The 21,113-nt window shown below is 37.9% G+C and overlaps 1 protein-coding gene across 1 annotated transcript; it reads left to right on the top strand.

The window, feature by feature from the left end:
• The first annotated feature begins 18,692 nt into the window (after positions 1–18,692).
• LOC141641367 (uncharacterized) lies at positions 18,693–20,634 on the top strand. The gene is made up of 2 exons (XM_074450034.1): positions 18,693–19,422; positions 20,282–20,634. The coding sequence occupies exons 1-2, from the start codon at positions 18,693–18,695 to the stop codon at positions 20,632–20,634; spliced, it is 1,083 nt and encodes a 360-aa protein (XP_074306135.1).
• The last annotated feature ends 479 nt before the right edge of the window (positions 20,635–21,113 follow it).

Genomic DNA, 21,113 nt, shown 5'->3' with positions numbered 1-21,113 from the left:
AAAACCCTAAAATTTTTGTCAAAATGAATTAGGTTTTCAAAAGAGAGAAAATCCTCTCTTTTGTCCTCACTTGGCCGGCCATGGGCTCTCTTGGGAAGTGGGCTTCCACTTCCTTTTAGTTTTAGCTCATGGTCTGGTTCGCAAATCGCTAAAATGTATATGACGCGGTTTTGTTATAAATCGTCATCGGTTATCGGTTATTAAAGCATCAACTAATAATACGGATTAGTTGAAACATTAATACATGTCCGACAAAGACAATATTGTATAATTATATTCAATATACATTTAATTAAATATAAAACGCTTATATTCAATTTACGAATTAACTGCTTAATTCGCCTTAGCCATTATTATTTAATCCGTATTAAATAAAATATCTCAACATCACATTTTGACTAATTATTAGTCAAATAACTCGGACTAACTGGTTAGTCAAATTTGGCATCTACATGACTGTATTTTCATACCGTCACATCTCTCAAACGTATCCTATAGGTGTGACTTTTAGGGACCAGTTGATCACCGCCATCTGTATGACAATAACGTCAAACTTATCTAGCAAGCCAACCGTTATTGATAAACGTGGACCAACTGATAATGATACAAAAGTATACCCTTTGATCCTTTTAGAGATTTATAAGTCCTTGCACTAACTGTAAAGGACACCAGCCCCAACAGAAGGACCTCAGCCACAAATAGAGGAGCGCCAGCATACTCCACCCAAGGCCTGAGCACCCACTGGGAAAAGCAAACAAGAAGTCATTCTTATGATCAGTTCTGAAAAGGTAATGAAGAAACGAACGAAGGTGAAGTACTCACGCCGTCCAACTGAAGAGCGTTCACCTCCCATTGATAGACGTCGTGGAAGGAGCGCCGACTCCTCGTACGGCACATCACCCAATCCCTCACGACGGGATAGGCCTTCTCCACCGGCTCCGTCCGGTTGGGCGCGAGACTCGGAAAGTAGAAGTACACCCATGCCTGTAAAGCAAGATAATAAAAAACGATCTTTCGTGATTTGACAAGAAAAGGAAATGATCTTTCATAAAATGAAATGAAGGTTCATACCTCCAACAACAACCTAGGGCCGACAGCAGCAGGAGAAGTCCCCTTCTCCATCAACTCCGGACGAACCATGGCCCTCATGAAGCGAATATGGACAGCAAAACCAGCAGTGACCCAGTCCCAACGGCCTAGGTTGCTCAGGTCAGAAAGAAAGGGAAGGAGCTTCGTCAAAAGCCTGTCTCCCTTGTCTCCGAGGTAGATCAAAGACAGAAACCACCAGAGCCACAAACAGACTCTCTGCTCTGCAGTACAGGGAGGAGGAGCCGTCTCCCTCCCCTCGATCACCACCGACGTCGGGGTCTTCCCCGCAAAGTAGTCCCGAACGTAAGAACTAGGCACCAAACCAGGTACCGCAGCAGCCTTCGGCGCCAAGTTCCAGCCGATCAACCTCCTAGCCTCAGCCGAGTCAACCCTCATGCCTGTCTCCGGCCACTCTACCACCTCAGTCCCACACGGCAAACCAGAAATCATGCCGTAATCCTCCAACGTGACCCCCACCTCACCAAAAGGCATGTGAAATGTGGAGGTCGTGTCCCAAAACCGGTCCAAGAAAGCTCGGACGAGACTGAGGTTAGCCCGAAGCTTCCTCCTCGCGATATCCCTCCAAGCCTACACCAGGGCGCCGAATGCTCCCCGCTCGATCATGGCTCGCTCCTCCGCCGACAGCGTCTCGTAGCACCCCATCGCCGTCGTGTAACCCGAGAATGATCTGATGTTCCCGGCCTTCTATTTTGGTTTGAAACAAAAGCTATCTTTAATTTGAATAAAAAGGAATGACAAATGGAGATGAAAGAAGATGAGTGAAGAGTGATGAATTCGAGTTACTAAGCTCTTCACCGTCCTGTAGGACAGGTGACCCTCCGCAGCCCAAAGCAGGTGCCTACTGTCCCAAGTCTCAGCCCACGCAGGTGATCCCCTCAGCTGGTGACCACCCCATCCAACGTTGGCCCATCTCGGGGCCTCCTCCTCCTCAAGAACCTCCTCCTCGAGGACCTCGTCCTCAGCAACCTCAGCAGCCGTCACCGCAGCGGTGAAAGCCTCCTCCAACGCCTCCTCAAGCATCTGAGAAGGCTCAAGGGCAGTGTCCACGTCCATGGGATCCCTCCCAGATGTAGAAGCCTCATCACCTGCAAAATTAAAGTGAATTTAGGCCGCGTCAAGTGACGACAAGCCTTAATTAGGGGATTTTCGAGTTTTCGGAGCTCCGAAATCGCTCTTTTCTCGCCATCCTTGGCAATTTTGTCCACAAACCCATCCGCTCATGTGGTAATTTGGGTCAATTCAAGCCTAAGTTGAAGCCTAGTCATGGGTTCGAGTCGGAATTTCGACAGCATTTCGTTATAACGGCGATTATGCCCTAGAAAAGTGTCCTGAAAAAGCCGTCATCAATCAAAATTCCGAGATGGTAGGAAGTTTACCCATCATACAAGGACTCCAAATATCAAGTTTCGTCACAAATGGGAAATCCTAAGGCTATTTTTGAAGCGATTTACCGTTTAGTTGTGAGACCGTCACAATTTCACTCAAATGCTCAAAACTCAACGAAAATTCGAAAAAAATACATGGTTATGATCCTTATACTACCAATTAGACATTTACAAGGTCAATTTTGCAAGGCAAAGTCATTTGGGGGAAAAGCCCCAAATTTTCGACATAATTAGGGTTGGAAACCCTAATTTTGTCGGTCCAATTTGATCTATTATAGAAGATTAATGCAAAAATAATACACATACCTCGATTAGTCATGGCAAATTCAAGCTTTTGGATTAAATTTTGGCGGAAATGGTTGGAATTTGAGAGAGAAATTGAGAGATTGTATTTCGAAATAATGAAATAAACCTCTTTGTTTCATCGGGTTTTTACGCAAGATTGACACGCCCAGGAAAAGACGTAGCAGGTGCTGCGCCTATTCCAAGGGATGCAGCTCTTGCTGCGCCTCTTTCTCATTTTCCCTCCATATGAATTTTCAAAGATTCGTTATAAGTTCGTTATTTTGTGGGCCCATCTTTTGTGCGCCTCTTCCTCGATGCCATATCACATATTTGGTCCGTTTGACATTTATTCTTCACCTGGACCCGTATTTCCAAACCAACAGCAAACTATTGCCATGTTTTTGCCAAGACCTTGCTTGTCACAACAAGCGGTTCTTCTTTGACAGGTGTTTCGACACGCCTTTATTATGTTCCCCCAGCGAGATTACACGGATAGACATTCCCTCTCGAGACATGGAGATCAGTTCCCGATTATGTTCCCCCAACAAGAGTTCATGGATATACATTCCCTCTCGAGACATGGAGATCAACATCGACCCCAAGCTCTTTCAAAGTTTGTTTGAAGCCGACCCCAAGCAGATTTCTCCCAGCAGTTCCTGACTACGTTCTGCTGTCTTCTCCCAATATCGCATTTTGTTTCCCATGGAGTTTCAAGGAATTTCAGGTATGGTCTCTTCTTATGGCTGGCGAGCCTCCTCACGTAGTCTAATGGACTTTAAACGACCCTCCCCGATAGTCGACAGACTCTAAAATGTTCCCGACGATAGGTCCTTGGTTCAGACCCCTTGAGCCGCCTCGCGTCGCCATAGTCGTCAGGTTGTAATCTTCGATTTACCTGATGTCTATAATTTGACTTTCGCCTTGTCCAAGCCTCAGTCAAAGTGGGGGCTCTGTAGATACCTCACACTACTACAAATCCAGGCAACTACAACGCCCCTTTAACAACGCTTATTCACGAAAATCACCATAGACATTGTAGAACGTATGGCCCGAATTATACTAAATTTAATTACAACGGTTATGGTTATATAACCGTTGTTATAAGTTTTAATAACGGGTCAAACATGCACAACCGTTGTTAATAATTTGGCGCAAAATTGGCACAAAGTTAGTGAAAAGTAATCACAGCGGTTATTTTTTAAACCCGTTGTTAAAACTTTTTAACAACGGTTTTTGTTTAACAACCGTTGTCAATACTTTCCATACTATAAACCACACAAACACAGATCAGCTACAGCCTACAGCCACAAAACACAAACCTTAACACAAACACAAACACAAACACAGACAAACACAAACACAAACACAAAACACACACTTTCTCATCGTCTCTTTCTCTCTTTCTCATCGTCGCTTTCTCATCTGGCCGTCACTGTTGGTTTCATCGTCGCTTACTTTCTCTAATTATCAGGTAAATCTCGCCGTCACTGTTGGTTTCATTATCTTTCATCGTCATTATTTTCTTTTTCTAATTATTTCATTTACATGTATGTGTTTTTATCGATCATTATGTTATTTCTCTAAGTATTATTCGCTTAATTACCTAGTAAAACAAATTAAATAAAATAAAACAAAGAAGAAGCAAGATGATAGAGAGGAATGCATGATAAACTTAATATATATATATATATATATATATATATATATATATATATATATATATATATATATATATATATATAAAGAATTACATTAATAAAAATGCAATTCTTATATTTTCATAGAGAGTCTTATTCTCTTCTATGATATCCGTCCTCTCCTCCTTAGCTATTTGGAGGTTCCGTTCAGCAGTTACTATATCGTCATATAGCTGCAACAACTGCTGCTATGTCAAGCCATCTTTTTTGACGTCCTTGAGAACGGATCGAGCATCCACAAGGTAGCTCCTGAAACTGTCCTCAATGTGGAGCAACCGGCGGATGAAACTGTTGTTGCTCTCGATCATAGTAAGAGTCTTAAGGATGATATAATTCATTTTGTTATGAAGTTTGGAGTTTGTTTGAAAGATTAATTAGGGTTTGGAGTTTGTTTTAGCAGTTAGGGTTTGGAGATAGTGAGATAATGAAATGGTAGTTGAGATAATGCATGTATTTATACTAAGTAATGTGTGGTTTGAGTTGTTTTTTAATTAATATATGTTAGGAAGTTGTGCCATAATCATCATCATATCTCTCTCTGCTGCTTCAAATCTTATTATAACCCTTCTCATTCCATATTGTCCATTCATATGCACAGGGATGGCAGTAATAATGCATGCATCGGAATTATAACGGGCCGTAATTATGCATGCATCTAGTAATATTTAATTTAATTTAATTTTTATTTTTTAAAAACAAACAACAACGGTTATTGAGAAACAACCCGTTGTCTTTAGTTATAACAACGGTTTTGTATATTACAACCGTTGTTATAACTTTCCCACCAAAATTGAGTCACACTTTCCACAACGGGTTTTTATACTTAAAACCGTTGTTAATAGTTTTAACAACGGGTTCCTTAAGAAAACCAACCGTTGTTAAAACCTTTTACAACGGACGCTTTAACAACGTCCTCTTTTTTATATAACAACGGTTTTTAACCATTGTTATAGCCTCTATCTGTAGTAGTGTCATTTCTGCACCTCCCGCAAACCACCCGGTGATGATTAGGCCGCATGTTTGGTACGCGGAATGATTTGTGACAGTTTATAAGTTTATCGTCAAGTGGTCGCTCAAACACTTGTGTCTACCTCTTAACTGTCATCTACGTGCCGATACGGTCCTTTTGGCAGTAATTAGAGTACATTTGGAGTCCGGGTCAAAAAACCGTCTTTATTTTCTAAAACCGAGTCAGAATGTTCCGGATATTTCTATTCCATATTTTGCAGTCTTTTATCTTTGGTAAAGAATTTCCCGTAATATTCACACAAAATATTAAGGAAAACAAGATTAATCCGTTATTCCATAATCAAAACACGGAAATCTTTCTTCCGCAGGAGGAAACCACTTGGGAAAGGACGCAACAAGTGTTGCGCCTGTTCCAAGAGACGCAGTGCCTGCTGCGCCTCTTCCCAAGTCCTTTTCTGCGTATTTTTCGTATCTTTTCATATCTTTTCGAGATTCACTTCCAAAGTTTCTCCGAAAAACCCTACTTCCGTCGTGTGATTAGTATAAATAGAGACCTTCGATCTCACATATTTCTCACGCGAGTGTCCGCCATTCTCTTCTCCCTTTGCATTCTAGACCACGTTCTTACTTTTTGGCGTCTACGTGCTTGAACTTTAGACCACGTAAGCTGGGATCTTTCTGAGTACCAGTCTCGTTTTGCATGACCGACCAATTTGACCAACTACACACTAATCAACATTAATCAATCTCATTCGTTTTCCTCTAAGAGGGCACTTTCGTCTACATTCGAGTCGAGCATCACTAAACGTTAACTTAGTTCATCTCGTTTCGTCAAACATGTAAGTCTGAGGGTGTAAATTCCTTATTTTATTTATTGTTCTTTATTTATTGTAATCATAATGTAAGGTTTATGTCGAAAATATTCTTAAAACCGATTTGTAAAACCATGTTTTAAACCTTTTTTTACGAATTATCAGAAGACAGACGTCGAGAAATGACGCAAAGAATCTGCGCCTCTTGAAGGGCGCATCTGCCTGCGCCTCTTCGTGAGGCTGCCGCAGTTCCTGCTTCCTTTCTTCTTCCTTCGTCTTTTGTCAATTCATTTCTTTTATTTTCTTTCGTTTGTTATTCGATTCTTTGATATAACGATATAACGATTTAAACATAGTAATTTAACATATTATTCATCATCATTAGTATTGAATTCGTCATTGAATCCCGACTTAAATTCCTTATAATCCATATTTGCGGGTTTTCGTCATTAAAGTCAATCCGGGTTTTAGAGGTTCGATTCATTAATATTGAGTCTCTGGAATTCGATCATTGATATATTCCCATCTGTTATTTATCATATCCATCATTAATTCATCATTAATAATTTGTTTAACCTAATTAATTCACTAATTAACCTTTTAATCTTGTAATTAACTCGTATTGTTTAATTCCATCCATGTTCATGCTTCGTCACCCCAATTCACATGTAAATAATCTGTTAATCACTTTCATCCGAGTCAATTATTCATAATCGATCATTAAAATCACAAACGAATATTAACAATTGCAATTCCGGCTTCACACCTTTAATCGAGCCGAGAACGGACGCAAAGAATCGCTGCTGCGCCTCTTCAAGGACGCGACTCTGCTGCGCGCTTTGTTCCGGTTGATTTATGTCCCTGAACTCCCGTTTTGCCTCGACCTAGTTTATTAGTTTACGTATTAATTTGTTGGAGCTTGTGTCCTCCACAGTTAGTGTGATAACATATATAAATCTCTTATAGGTTCACAAGGGTATACTTCGTATTTTATCAGTTGATTAACGTTTACTTAATAACGGTTGGCTTACTAGAAGTTTGACGTTATTATAATACTGATGGCGGTGATCAACTAGTCCCTAAAAGTCCTACCTAAAGGATGTGTTTGAGAGATGTGATTGTATGAAAATATGATCACATTGATGCCTTATGACTAAAAGGTTAGTCCATGTATTTGACTAAACAGTTAGTCAATGTGATGATGAGACGATTATTTAATACAATTAAATAATATTAGCTGAGACGGATTAACTGTTAATTCGTAAAATTGAATATAAACTGTTATATTTAATTAATGTATATAATGTTAGCTTAAACGGATTAAGATGTTAATTCGTAATTAAATGTAACCAGTTATATTTAATTAGCAAATTATAAATATGCGATATTTATAGTTAATGTATATTATGCGGAATTGTCATAATAAAATGCTGACAGATCGGTATTAATAAATCGACTACAAACTGTTGTGTGTAGACTTATTAATACATGTCAACATAAATATGACAATTGAAATAAAAAAACACATTTATACATTACATATACCAACCTAAAATAAGAAGATATTTTTTCTCCTTATTTTTTTGGTTGGTGGGAAAAACCGAAAAGAGTAAAAAGAGGAAGAAAAATCTTCCCCTAATTACTCTTCATTTACACAGTTACAAAGGGAAAAAAAGGAGATTATTTTTCTCTTAATTCTTTTTTACCTAATTTTCTCTCATCACACAAACAAAACCCTAAAAATAATTAACAACTTTTGGGGATCTATTCTAGCAAGAACAAGGGCATTTCTCATAACATTTTGGGTGCAACAATTAGGAGAATATCGATTTCGATATTGTTCGTAGGCCAAATTTGCTAGGACCAAAGGTTGATTCATATCTTTATTCTTTTGTTTATGTAATTTCATTTATGACTCGTATTTCATTATTATAATTTCGTTATAATCCTAAAATTTATAGGGGAAGTATACCGATATTTCCTACATAATTTACTATTATTCGTATTATCACCCTAATATCTGTTCGTTAATTAATTAATTTATTCTTTCTCAAATTATCCGTTTTTAAAGTATTTTCGACATAAATCATTAATTCGATGTAATTATTGTAATTTTCTTTATTGTATTTTTTATTGTATTCCTTTTATTATTGCTTATATGTTTTCACATGTAATTAACATTAAGTCTCTACTTCGACCCACTTGTATGTTAAATTACATGTTAACCGACTTAGTACTAATTCTCACATGTTAGGATTAAAACGTTGGATGTTGCATTGCATGCATATAACCTTCAATATATCGAGTATAGACAATTTCCCTAATCATTAGTAGAGGCCGCTATCGAGGCGGGCGGGATTAGGTGTTTGATCAAAAGAGCTTCCTAATACGTACCCTCACCCCTTACTCCAGATCTCTGTGAACATCCGTGTTCATTGGCATCCACGAGAGTCATTCTAGACATAGAATGCTAAGGGTAACGAGTGCTTAGTGTTCATGACACTACTTTGTGTTTTGACATGGCACGAGGTATTCGAACGGTTTCCAATTTTCCACAATAAATCGGTGGCGACTCCACAAATGCAAATAAACCAAAGAGTGAAAAGCTTGCTTCGCTTTTCGCCCCCGTGGGCCCGTGTCCACAACTATAACTTTGGTTTTCTCCTTTTTATCCTTTGAAGAGTGATCAAGTTCATCACTTATTCCTTCGATTTCATTGTCCTCCAATTCTAACTCTGGGGGATCGTCTCTAAAAAGACGAAAGTCAGGTTCGTCCAAGTCTTCTTCCTCATCCTGTAAGAGCTTATCAAACACGTTATCTTCATCAAAAATAACATGAACACTTTCTTCAATACAAAGTGTTCTTTTATTGAAGACTTTGTAAGCCTTGCTATGATCCAAGTATCCTATGAAAATTGCCTCATCACTCCTAGGGTCGAATTTGCTTAACCTATTTTTACCATTATTGTGAACAAAACAATTACTCCCAAAGCAACGAAGATGAGAGATATTAGGTTTGCGACCTCTTAGGAGTTCATAGGGGGTATTCTTAAGAATAGGTCTAATCATAGCACGATTATGGATATAACAAGAAGTACTAATTAATGGCTTCAGCCCAAAAGTTACGAGGTAGACCACTACACAAAAGCATTGTATGAGCCATATCTTCCAGTGTTCTATTCATACGTTCAACGACACCGTTTTGTTAAGGAGTTCTTGGTGCAGAAAAGTTATGTCCTACACCATTAACTCTACAATATTCTATAAAGGCTTGGTTATCAAATTCAGTGCCATGATCCGTACGAATAGATACAAGATTAGTCTTATATTTATTTTGAACACGTTTCATAAGACAATCAAATTCATCAAACGTTTCATCTTTTAAATTAAGAAAGATAGGCCATACATACCTTGAGTAGTCATCTACGAGGACAAAGACATACCTGGATCCTCCTCTACTCCTTACCTTAATAGGACCACATAAATCCATGTGTACCAGTTCCAAAGCTTGATTTGTGCTTACTACTCTTTTAGGTCTGAACGATGATCTTACTTGTTTGCACCAGGCATGCGTGTCACACATCTTTTCTTGGTCGAATTTGATTTTATGCAGTCCTTCAACCAAGTCCCACTTCTTGAGTTTGTTCAAGGTTAGTGAGCTAATGTGACCGAACCGTTTGTGCCATAAACAGGGATCATCAAGAGTAACTTTCATGCACGTAAAAGAGTTAGTAGGCACAACATTTAAATCTACCATATACACATTCCTTTTCCTATAGCCTTCAAGAATAACATTGCTTGTTCCTTCAATTATAATACGACAACCATCAGTATGAAAAACAACCTTATTACCTTTGTCGCATAGTTGAGATATGCTAAGCAAGTTATGCTTGAGACCGTCCACTAGATAAACATCACTTATTGCGTGTGACTTAGAAATTTCAACTTTGCCAACGCCAATCACTTTTCCCTTCTTATTGTCTCCGAACGTTACCTTTCCTCTGTTGAAGGGTTTGAGTGAAAGAAACAAATTTCTATCTCCTGCCATGTGTCTTGAGCATCCACTGTCAAGATACCATTGATTGTTTTCTTTCACTACTACCTGCAGAAAGGATTAGATACAGTTTTTAGGTACCCAAGCTAAGTTGGGTCCCTTATGATTAGTTACTCTATATACTAAATCTTTTCGTACCCAAACTTGTCTAATAGTCATTTTTATAAACCTTGGGTTATTTTGTCTAGGAGGAATTATAGGTTTAGGGATTTTTCTTGATCTAGGGTTTTCCTTAGGTATAGGAATTCCTCTAGGTCGACCATGACTGTTTTCCTTGTGAATAGGTTTGCTTGGTTTAGGTCGACAGGGAGTTTGTGAAGTGCTAGGTTTCTTGGTGTAGTCGAAGGCCATGTCGTGGAACCAACAGAAGTTATTATTCCTTTCTTCGTTAAGTTCATCTATGGGAAATTCAACATCCTCGACAGTTGTGTCAACAGTTTTAGCGTGGTCGGTATTTTTTCGTATATCATATGCCTTTTTGACACAATTGTCTTGGATGTGACCCGTATGACCACAGTAATTGCAAATCAGATATTCAGGAAGATCAGCATATTTCCTTTTTCTAAAATCAAAATCCGAAGGTGTTGATTTGTATTTAGAGTGATCTCTACGGCTGTAGCACTCATGTCCTAACCTCATCTTCATATTATTGTCAGATTGTTCGGTTAGGAAGTTTAGGACTTTTGTGCTACCTTCCACTTATCACGGACTTTCCTTGCGTGTAGAAGTAAGTCCTTTAGGTTCTTAATTTCTTCGAGACATTTCGTGTGATCTATGTCATTCTTCTTCTTATAATTGTCACGAAAGTCTTGGAATCTTTTGTTAAGAATGAGTACAAAATCTGAGTGTTGTTTCTTAATATTGATCATCTCAGTTTTAGATTCTTTCAACTGCTTTGTGAGAGAATCAATCTCTTTCTTCTGGTCTAAAATCACGCTTCATCAGATGTGATTTTAGTTTCAAGAAGTTCCTTGGCTTTTCTAAGTTCTAAAGTTATAGCTTCATTAGCTATAACTTTGGCTTGAAGGTGCTTAATATTAAGCTTTAGATCTGAAGTTATAGCTTCATTAGCTATAACTTTGGATTCTAATTCCTTCTTTTCAGCATTAGCAGTTTCTAATGTTGTAGCTTTATCAGCTGTAACTTTAGATTTCAGTTTCTTAGCTTTGGCCTTTAGAGTATGATTCTCCTCTGCAATATCAAGAATCTGTTCCTTCAGATCTTTTAATTCCAAATCCTGTTCATGACATTTATCAAGGGATTGCTCAAAAAATTCTATTAGGGCACTTTTAGACAATTTCTTAACGCGCTTTTTGAGTTCCAGATAACTTACCTCTTCATCGTCATCATCGTCCGATTCTCCAAGAAAGCAATAGTTTGAATGAAAGTTAGTGCTTTCATCGTCACTGTCGAAGATTAGGTCAAGACTAACACTGCTGAGACAAAGGTTGGCTACTTCTTCATCTTCAGATCCCTCGTCATCTTATGAGTCAAGATCTCCCCAGCACGAAGCCATCATTACTTGTTTGAACTCTTTCTTTGTCTTCTCGCGTTTCGTCTTGTCCTTGATTTTTCCCATGTTGGACAGTCCTTGATCACGTGATCAGATTCTCCACACTTGAAGCAACCTCTGTTTGCAAATAATGACTTTGATTCTGTTACTTTCTTGTTGGACGACTTTTTGTTGTTGTAAGACGATTTTGCTTGTTTGTTTAGAAAGATCCTATTTTTAAAACGGCGTGCAAACAAGACGATTTCATCTTCTATGTCAGAGTTAACATCTTCGCTTTTCAAAGCCATACTTTTACCTCTGCTTGGTTCAGCATCGTCTTTATTAAGAGTAATTTCATGTGCCATGAGAGCACCAATGAGCTCTTGGTAGGATAGGTTTTTAAGATCTCGTGATTCCTCCATTGCTCTGACTTTGGCACGCCACTTTTTAGTTAGGCTCCTAAGAACCTTCCTTGCAATGTCCTCGGTATTGAACTTCCTTCCTAGGTTTTTCAGTTCGTTTATTATGCTTGAAAACCTTGCAGACATGCTATCCAACGACTCATTAGGCTCCATAATGAATAGCTCATATTTCTGCATTAGCAGATCTATACGGTGCTTCCTAACAATGGAAGTACCTTCATAAGCTAGTTCAAACCCATCCCATATCTCCTTGGCCGTTGAACACGAAGAGAACTGATCGAACTCTGTAGAGGTCATGCCGTTTTGCAATAGGCTTATTGCTTTAGAGTTCTTTTCCGCTCTCTTGTAGTCGGCCTCGACATAGTCGTCTTCCTTCTTCTCATAGGTAGTGCCTTCAGCGGATGCAACTAGAATTTTGTGCGGTCCGTTTTAGATAATCCTCCAGCACTCCAAATCATGATCTTTCACATAGTGAGTCATCATGTTTTTCCATAACCCGTAATTCTTCCCATCAAATACGGGACACTTGAGGTATTTATAATCCATTTATTACGTGATAGGCAACGGAATATAAAACAATAAGATAATTAAGAAAAAGATAGATCAGCCTCTTTGCGGTTAGGCAATCAAGAGCACGAAGCTCTGATACCAATTGAAGAGTCTATCGATCCGAAATACTCAAGAGCGGGGGGGTGAATTGAGGATTAAAAACTTTTATATCTTTTTCGATTGTATATGTATAATTAATTATTTAAAGTTTATTGATTAAACTTTAACTAATTAACTAATTAAAAGCAAAGCAAATAAACGAAAGAAAGAGAGACACACGGATTTTTGAAGTGGTTCAGTTTCACGAGTCGAAACCTACGTCCACTATTCTCGATTAATAAATTTAGTACCTTTCTACGGACTACAAATTTACTAACCCAGCTCGTACAACTAACTCTAGCTGTAACTCAATGAGTACCGTTAAATACTCGAGTGACTAATTTACGCTAATAAGAAAGCACTAAAGATTCTTTCAAAGGTTCACGTTAATGAACAAGTAAGAAATCTAATAAGCACTATTATCTTATAACGATAACTAACAAATGAACATACGAGTTTATAAACACACGACCTTTTTCGAAAATAGCAAAGCAGTTTTCTTGGTTTTGAAATACACGGTTTTGCTTGTAAAAATAAAATCAATTTTATGCTTAAGGTCTCTACTTCAAATGTTGCAAAAGCAAGGTATTTATAGAAAAGGAAGGAGCATGGCTTATGGTTTGCTCGAAACCCTAATAGCCGAAATAGGGATATGTAAACAAATCATATCTTCTATTATCTCTTTCCTTAAAGCCTTAAAAGATAATAAAGAATATTCCAAAAGATATAGAATATAAATTATTCTTCTATTATCTTTTCCATAAATCTTAAGATATGATAAGATTTTCCATAACAAGAATATCTTTATCATAAATAACCATATCAACTTAAATATAAAAGATATGTAAAGATAATTCTTAGAGAATAAAATCTTTACAACAAAATCTGTTATATCTTAGGTCACACGAAATAGCATGGCACATATGTCTCGTGATTCGTGGAAACCCTAGGTTGATATTAGGTTAGATTTTAGGTTTTAAGAATATGCTATGTTAAAACCCTAATTAGTAATATGGTTCAACTCATAAGTTGACCCAATAAGATTACTAACCATACGTTTATCATAAAACCGAACTCCATACTAAACCGGGCTTTACTTAATAAATACTTTTGCTAGAACACACTTGAAATAAACAAAAATATTTTTCAAAAACAATTTTAAAACAATTCAAGTCGTGTAATATAAACTCAGCATCTCAATGTTATAGTAGAAGAGTTATAACATTGAGCTCTTTTACTAGTAATGTTATAGCTGCCAAGCTATAACTTTACCAGTATAAGAAATTCACTCTTTAATTACCATTACGAGATAATCACCTATACTATTCTAATCTTCTTAGGAGATCTTCGAGCATAGGCTACTTCATCATCCAAGCTTGATTAATCTTTAGACGGACTTCGTCTTCTCATAATACTTGAATGACTCTCAAATAATCTTAATCTTTAATTGAGGCTTGATTATGATACACTTCCATCACAATTCTTCTTTATTACTTGTAATGAATAAGTTTAATCTAAAAGACTTAAACAAACGATTACACGCAACGAGTATATAAAATATAAAGCACCTTGACATCATCAAAACATAAACATATATACTATATGGTTCAACACCGGGGAAGCCCATTTCTTAGGTCTTAAACGGGTTATACGGTACATCAGAGGGACCCTCTCTCTCTCTCTCTCTCTCTCTCTCTCTCTCTCTCTCTCTCTCGGCTTACACTTGTCATCTCCTACCAACTCTTACACTTTCACTGCCTATCGATGCGATTTGGGGTGGTTGCCCCGACATTCGCCGCTCTACTTATGGCTATTGTATTTTTGGGCATAATCTCATTTTTTGGTCCGTTCTAGCTAGTGTTGAACAGGAATATAGAGGCGTTGCTAATGCCGTGGCCGAGACTTGTTGGCTTCGGAATCTTTTGATGGAACTACATTGTTGTTAGGATCTATTTATTGATGATGACATGCCCATTTTAATTGTGTTTCAAAGTGTTCTATTTCAGAATTAAGTCCACCTCCTTAATCAAGAATTAATCAATGTTCAAGGTCAAGAAGTGTTGATGAAAGCTACCCAATACTTGTGTTGTAATAAAGTCACTAATGTAAGGGTAAGAGAGTATGGTACTAAGCAACGATCATAAGCTACGGTCTGCTTATTGGTACAACAGTAAGCGAGACTGTTGCTCAGCAACGGTCTGCTTATCTGGGTAACAGTAAGCAAGACTGTTGCTCAAGTTCGTGTCACTTGAAGAAATAAGAGTTTTTGCTTTTAAAAATACTCAAGCTTTCAAATAGTGACTTACATTGAGAAGTTTATATTTTTGAATATTTTGAAAATAATGAATGTTTGTTTTAAGAAATGAATATGCCATTTAAATATCCTAAAAGGCTTTCTTCAAAATAGTAAAAAGATTTCCCCTTACTTTATGAAAGCAAAACTTATTTCTTTCCAAAATGGTCTTTTAAGGGTTATCCTCTTTTGCTTGGTTCACATGTTATATTTCTGAAAACAAACCTTTTTTGGGAGCAATACAAACCTTCTTTTCTTATTTCACCTTTTAAAGGATTGATGATTTGTGTGCAAACTTTGGAGGGTCAAACCTTTTTGTCACATGATAAGAGTTTGACCTCTAAAATTCTAATTTTAAAAGCACTTGCATCCTCTATAAAAGGAGAACAATTCTTTGTTTAAGGGCCAAGACTTTTCCTGAGAAAATCAGAGTGTTTTTGCAAAACTGTTTTTAAGAACTCGAAGCATTTCTTTCATTTGCAAAAATCTTCTAAGTCTTCAAGTGCAGAGTCTTCACTAATGTTGCTTTAAGTATTGTACTCTCTCATCTAGAATCGTTTGATCTAATAAGTTGTCCTTCTCAATTCTTTTTAAGAATCAGTTTGAGAAAATTTGATCTTGTAAACATTCTAAGTTAGAGTGTCGAGTTCTTAGACGGAGTAGTCTTTGAACTCTTGTCACAACCGGAGTAGGTTGTTGGTCCTTTTTATTGTAAAAGTTTTAAGCATTCAGAGTAGATCACTTAACTAATCAATAAAAAGAAGATTGGACGTAGGCCTTTAGAGCGTTGGCTGAACCAATTCAAAAATCATTGTGTTGATCTCTCGTTACTTTAAATTCCGCTGCAATTAATTTACTTGTTTTTCATTTGCGCTTTTAGTTAGCAACAATCATGAATACTGTTACTTTCGGTCTGTAGCCTTTACTTCATTTGCTAAGAAAAATAAGTAACAGTCAGAACAACTGTTGCTTCCAGATTTCAGCAACTTCCTTTAACAACGTATATACTTCTGATAACTCGATTTATTCAATTTATCCATTTATTTATCATATTGTCGATCAACTATCTTTGAGCAATAAAGATTAAGTTGAAAATTTTAGTTAAATTCATTCATCGTTTTTCAACACAGCAGTCTCCTATACTGTCAGTTTGGTCTATTGCTTACAACATTTGCAAAGGCAACAAGTTATCGTCTGCCTCACTGTTGCTTTAATCAGTTCAACAATACGCCTTTTAACATTCATTTAAAAAGTGGTGTTTGTTAGATACTTGAGATTTCATTTCATTTAACTAACTTAAATCAATTAAGTTTAGTTAAATTTTTTAAAATAGTACCTAATTTAACCTCTCCGATCCCCTTCTTAGGTACTTGGAATCCTAAACTCTTCAATTGTCCCTTAAGCAAAGCTAATATTATCTATTCTGACAATGTTAGTGTAATCTACCTTGCTACCAACCTCGTTAATCATCAATGGACAAACAACCCTTCACCGTATCAATAAGCAAACATTTTTACGAAGGGCGTATGATGAGCTCCTATTTCTACTATATTTTGGCATCATTTTGAGCTCATTTGGTAGCACTTGGTAACGGTTTTTGACGTTTTTGACGTTATTTAGCCAATTCCATATGTTTCACCATTTAGCGTAATTTCAAGTGAGGATTAAGAAGCCAAAAGATCGAGAGAAGTGTCCAAGGAAGAGCCAAGAACAAGCTTGAAGAAATGCAACAAGAAAGCCTTCAAAAGGATCAAAGGAAGAACGAAAGGAAGACGCACTCCGGCAGCAAAACCGCACGGTGCGAGTTTCCTGCTCCAGAACTCGCACCGTGCGAGTTTTCTGGGTTTGATGGCATTTGTTAGCGTTTTGTATTACGGGCCTTCCCCTTTATTAAGCCCATTAATTATTAGGTTTCGGGGGTTATAAATAGGAAGTTTGCAATTAGGTTAATGATCTTTGGAGCACTTTAATTAATCAAGGTTGTAATTTGGGAATATTTTCATCTTTTGAATTGGGTTTTAGATCTAATTATGGAGAACTAATCTCCTATCTTAATCCGACTCAAGGCTTAATCTTTGGTTGTAAGACCCTTTAATCCTTCCTTAATTTTCATTATCATTGTTAATCCTTGTGTGTTTATTGTTTGAATTTTGGAATCCTTGTTTATATTGAGTAATTAAGTGTGATTTCCTTGTTGCTTAATTAATCAAGTTCCTTAATTTATTGTTGTTGAGATTATTAAGTGTGATTTCCTTGTAATCTCATCTTTGCAACACCTTGTTATTATGCTAATGAATGTGATTTCTTCTTGGCTTAATCAGCAAGTAAAGGGTTAACTTGTAATTAGGCATTAATTGTGATTTCATTGTGTCTAATTACCTCTATTGAATCTCTTGTGCTCATATCTTCTTGTTAATTTGACCAATGTATGTGATTTCTACTTGGTAGAATTGATAAGTTGGGTTATTTGATTAAGTGTGATTTCCTTGTCATTTGGCCATTACTAAGGAGATTTAGAAGATATATCTTCACAATAGGGTGATAATAGTTAATTGGAGGATTGATTGAGGGGTTTTGTCAACTAAAGTGCCAAACTTTGGGTCGGGTTAAGTCTCTCTTAATATTGATTAATTTCCATCTTAAACTCTCGATTGTTTACTTGCTTTACACTCTTGTTTGAATTTGCCTTGCTTTTGTTACAATTAAAACCAAACCAAAAACCCCCCCTTTTTACATAATTGTTGTTACTTCTTTACAATTGTTCTAATTACTCTTTTAATTTCACTATCGCAAAACCCATCTTCTCTTGGGTTCGATCTCTTGCTTGCTATTTTACTAGTTTATAATTAGTGCTAATTAGTGTGTTTAGTGGTATATAAATTGTTAATTTGGCAGTCTTTTAGTGCGATATTTTAGGCGTGTCAAATTTTGGCGCCGTTGCCGGGGAAGGTAACGGTTTTGCTAGTGTTTGTTATTTGTGTTTTTAGGATAGTTGTGAGAGTTAGTCTTTGTTTCTTGTTGATAGTGTCTTGTTCTTTACTTGTGTGAACCTTTTGATTGTGTGCTCTTGTGTAGAATTGTTTATGGTCAATACTAGGAATTCAAGAGAACTACTTTTTCCTTTCGATCCGGAGATTCAAAGATCACTTGCTTGGATAGGAGGAGGTATTAGAAGAGACAACCCGGTTATCAAAGAAATTGATCCCGGTTTTCAACAAGACCAAAGAGAAGATAACATTATCCCTTCTGAACAACCCATACCCATTCAAATCACCATGGGTGATCGTGAGGAAGAACAACCACATGGGCATGGTGAAAGAGAGAACCCACCACGGCCTAGAACTATTAAGGAACTTACCGCCCCGGATCTCACACAAGTGCTTGTGTATCTCCTTTCCGGCCTTGGCGGAAAATTCCACCTTTGAATTGAAGTCCGGGCTCATTCACCAATTGCCCCAATTTCATGGACTTAGCACGGAAGATCCCAACAAGCATCTCAACAAATTTCATGTTGTTTGCTCAAGCATGAAGCCAAATGGGGTTACCGATGAGCAACTTCAACTAAGGGCCTTCCCTTTCTCACTCAAGGACGCGGCCAATGATTGGCTTTATTATCTCCCTACCGGGAGCATCACCACTTGGAATCGAATGAAGAAGGCTTTCTTAGAAAAGTATTTTCCCGCTAGTCTCTCATCTCAATTGAAGAAAGAAATAAGTAATGTTGGACAAATGGATGGGGAGAACTTGTATGAGTATTGGGAGAGGTTTAAACAACTTCTTGCTAGTTGCCCATACCATGGGTATACCGACCACGACCTTCTCTTGAACTTTTGTGGTGGTCTACTTGAGGATGATGCTAGGATGATTAAAGCCGCCACCCAAGGTGGAATTGAATACATGTCGGTCCAAGAAGCAAATGAGTTGATTGAAAGGTTGGTAGGAAGCTCTAGGAATTTTGGGAGGAGAATTAAGAAGTCAAGTGGAACATTCTCTTCAAGGCAAAGCTCCAATCATATGGAGGAGAAAGTTGATTTTCTTACCAATTTGGTCAAGGAACTTACAAAAGGAGGTGGGAGTGCTTCTCATGTGAAATTTTGTGGCCTTTGTAATGACCCAACTCATCCCACCGATGGGTGTCCATCTTTGCAAATGGAGGAGGCAATTGAAGCGGTGAAGGCTATTGGTTTTAGGAAGTTTGACCCCTATTCTAACACTTACAATGAAGGGTGGAAATCTCATCCAAACATGGGGTGGGGTGGAAACCAAAATCAAAACCAAAAGCAAAATCAAAAAGGGGCTTCAAACTCTTCATTTCAAAAGCCAAATCAAAATCAAAACCAATCCCAAAATTCCTTGGAGGAAATGATGAAAACACTTGCTATGAATCAAATGACAATGTAAAAAGAAAGCCAAGCCTTGCTACAAAATACCAAGGAATTTCAAAATGCCGTGCTTCAACAAAACCGACTCACCGACTCTAGGTTTGTTAACCTTGAGACCCAAGTTGGTCAAATCCTCACTACACTCAATTCTCAACCCAACCAAGGAGGGAGTCTCCCTTCTCACACCATTCCCCCGCCCACAAGCAAAAGCGGTCTCTTTGAGGAATGGTAGAGAGTTGGTAGAGGCACCCAAGGGTCCTAAGAAGACAAGACCACTTCCTATTGTTCATGAAGTGGAAGATGTGATTGAAGATGAAATTGAAGTGGTAGTGGAACAAGGGGAAGCATCAACAGTTTCAACACCTCAACAAGTGAGGATCCATGAACCTCTTCCGGAATATGAGCCACAAGCTCCATTTCCAAGTGCTTTGAATGACACAAGGATAATTGACAAGAAGACTTCAAGCCTTTATGATATCTTTCGTAAAGTGGAGGTAAACATTCCCCTCCTTGATCTTCTTAGTAGTGTGCCCAAGCATGCAAAATTTTTGAAAGAGTTGTGCACTACTAAGAGGACCAACAAGGCAAAAAGCATGAAAAAGGTAAGGGCTAGTGAACATGTGTCGGCAATTTTTCAAAAACGGTTGCCACAAAAATGTAGTGACCCGGGCATGTTCACCATCCCTTGTAAAATTGGAGACTTGGATTGTCAACATGCTATGCTTGATTTAGGTGCATCTATTAATGTCTTGCCCAATTACCTTTATGAGTCACTCAAGTTAGGGCCTTTGAAACCGACTCGTACGGTCATTTCTTTGGCCGATAGGTCCAATATCTACCCTAAGGGGGTTGTGGAAGATGTCTTGGTGAAGGTGGGGAAAATGCTTTTCCCCGCCGACTTTTATGTGATTGAAATGGAACCCGAGAAAGGCTCCACTCCCATTTTGTTGGGAAGGCCTTTCATGAGAACTTCCAACACCAAAATTGATGTATCTAGTGGATGCCTCACAATGGAATTTGAGGGGGAAAAAATCGAGTATAGCATCCATGAAGCTATGAAATACCCATCCGAGACTTCATCTTGAAATTTTTGAGCCAATTGTGCAAACCGTGTATGAATTGTGCAAAGTTGATGCACTAAATGTTGTTTTGACTAATGGATTGGTTGGAGAGGATACGGGGTATGCTTTGTCTTGTGATTTGCAGGAAACAATCAAGGACTTAGAGGAAAATCCCCCAATGGAAGAATGGGAATAAAAGGAAGAAATTCGAAAGGCAGCAGAGAACTCGCACCGTGCGAGTTCTGGGGATGGGAAACTCGCACCGTGCGAGTTTGCCCCTGTCCAGGAGATTTTCTTCCTTTCTTCCAAATTATTAGAAGAGCTACCAAAATAGAAACCCGTTCCCTCTATTGTCAAGCCTCCTATTGTTGAATTGAAGCCCTTACCAAGCCACTTGAAGTATGCATTTTTAGGAAGTGAAGAAACTCTACCGGTAATTATTTCAAGCAAGCTTACTAAGGAGCAAGAAGAGGCTCTCATCCGGGTTCTTAAGCAACACAAGG

Source organism: Silene latifolia, chromosome 2 (assembly GCF_048544455.1).
Source record: "Silene latifolia isolate original U9 population chromosome 2, ASM4854445v1, whole genome shotgun sequence".
In the NCBI taxonomy this organism is placed as follows: Eukaryota; Viridiplantae; Streptophyta; class Magnoliopsida; order Caryophyllales; family Caryophyllaceae; genus Silene; species Silene latifolia.
The sequence above is the reverse complement of the archived record's forward strand: the minus strand, read 5'-3'. Positions and strand labels throughout refer to the sequence as shown.

Bases quoted from the DNA above. Each gene is read 5' to 3' on its own strand.
- LOC141641367 (XM_074450034.1), top strand. From the start codon at position 18,693: ATGAAGCCAAATGGGGTTACCGATGAGCAACTTCAACTAAGGGCCTTC. The intron at 19,423-20,281 runs GTGGAAACCAAA...TGCTTGATTTAG, and splicing joins TCATCCAAACATGGGGTGGG to GTGCATCTATTAATGTCTTG.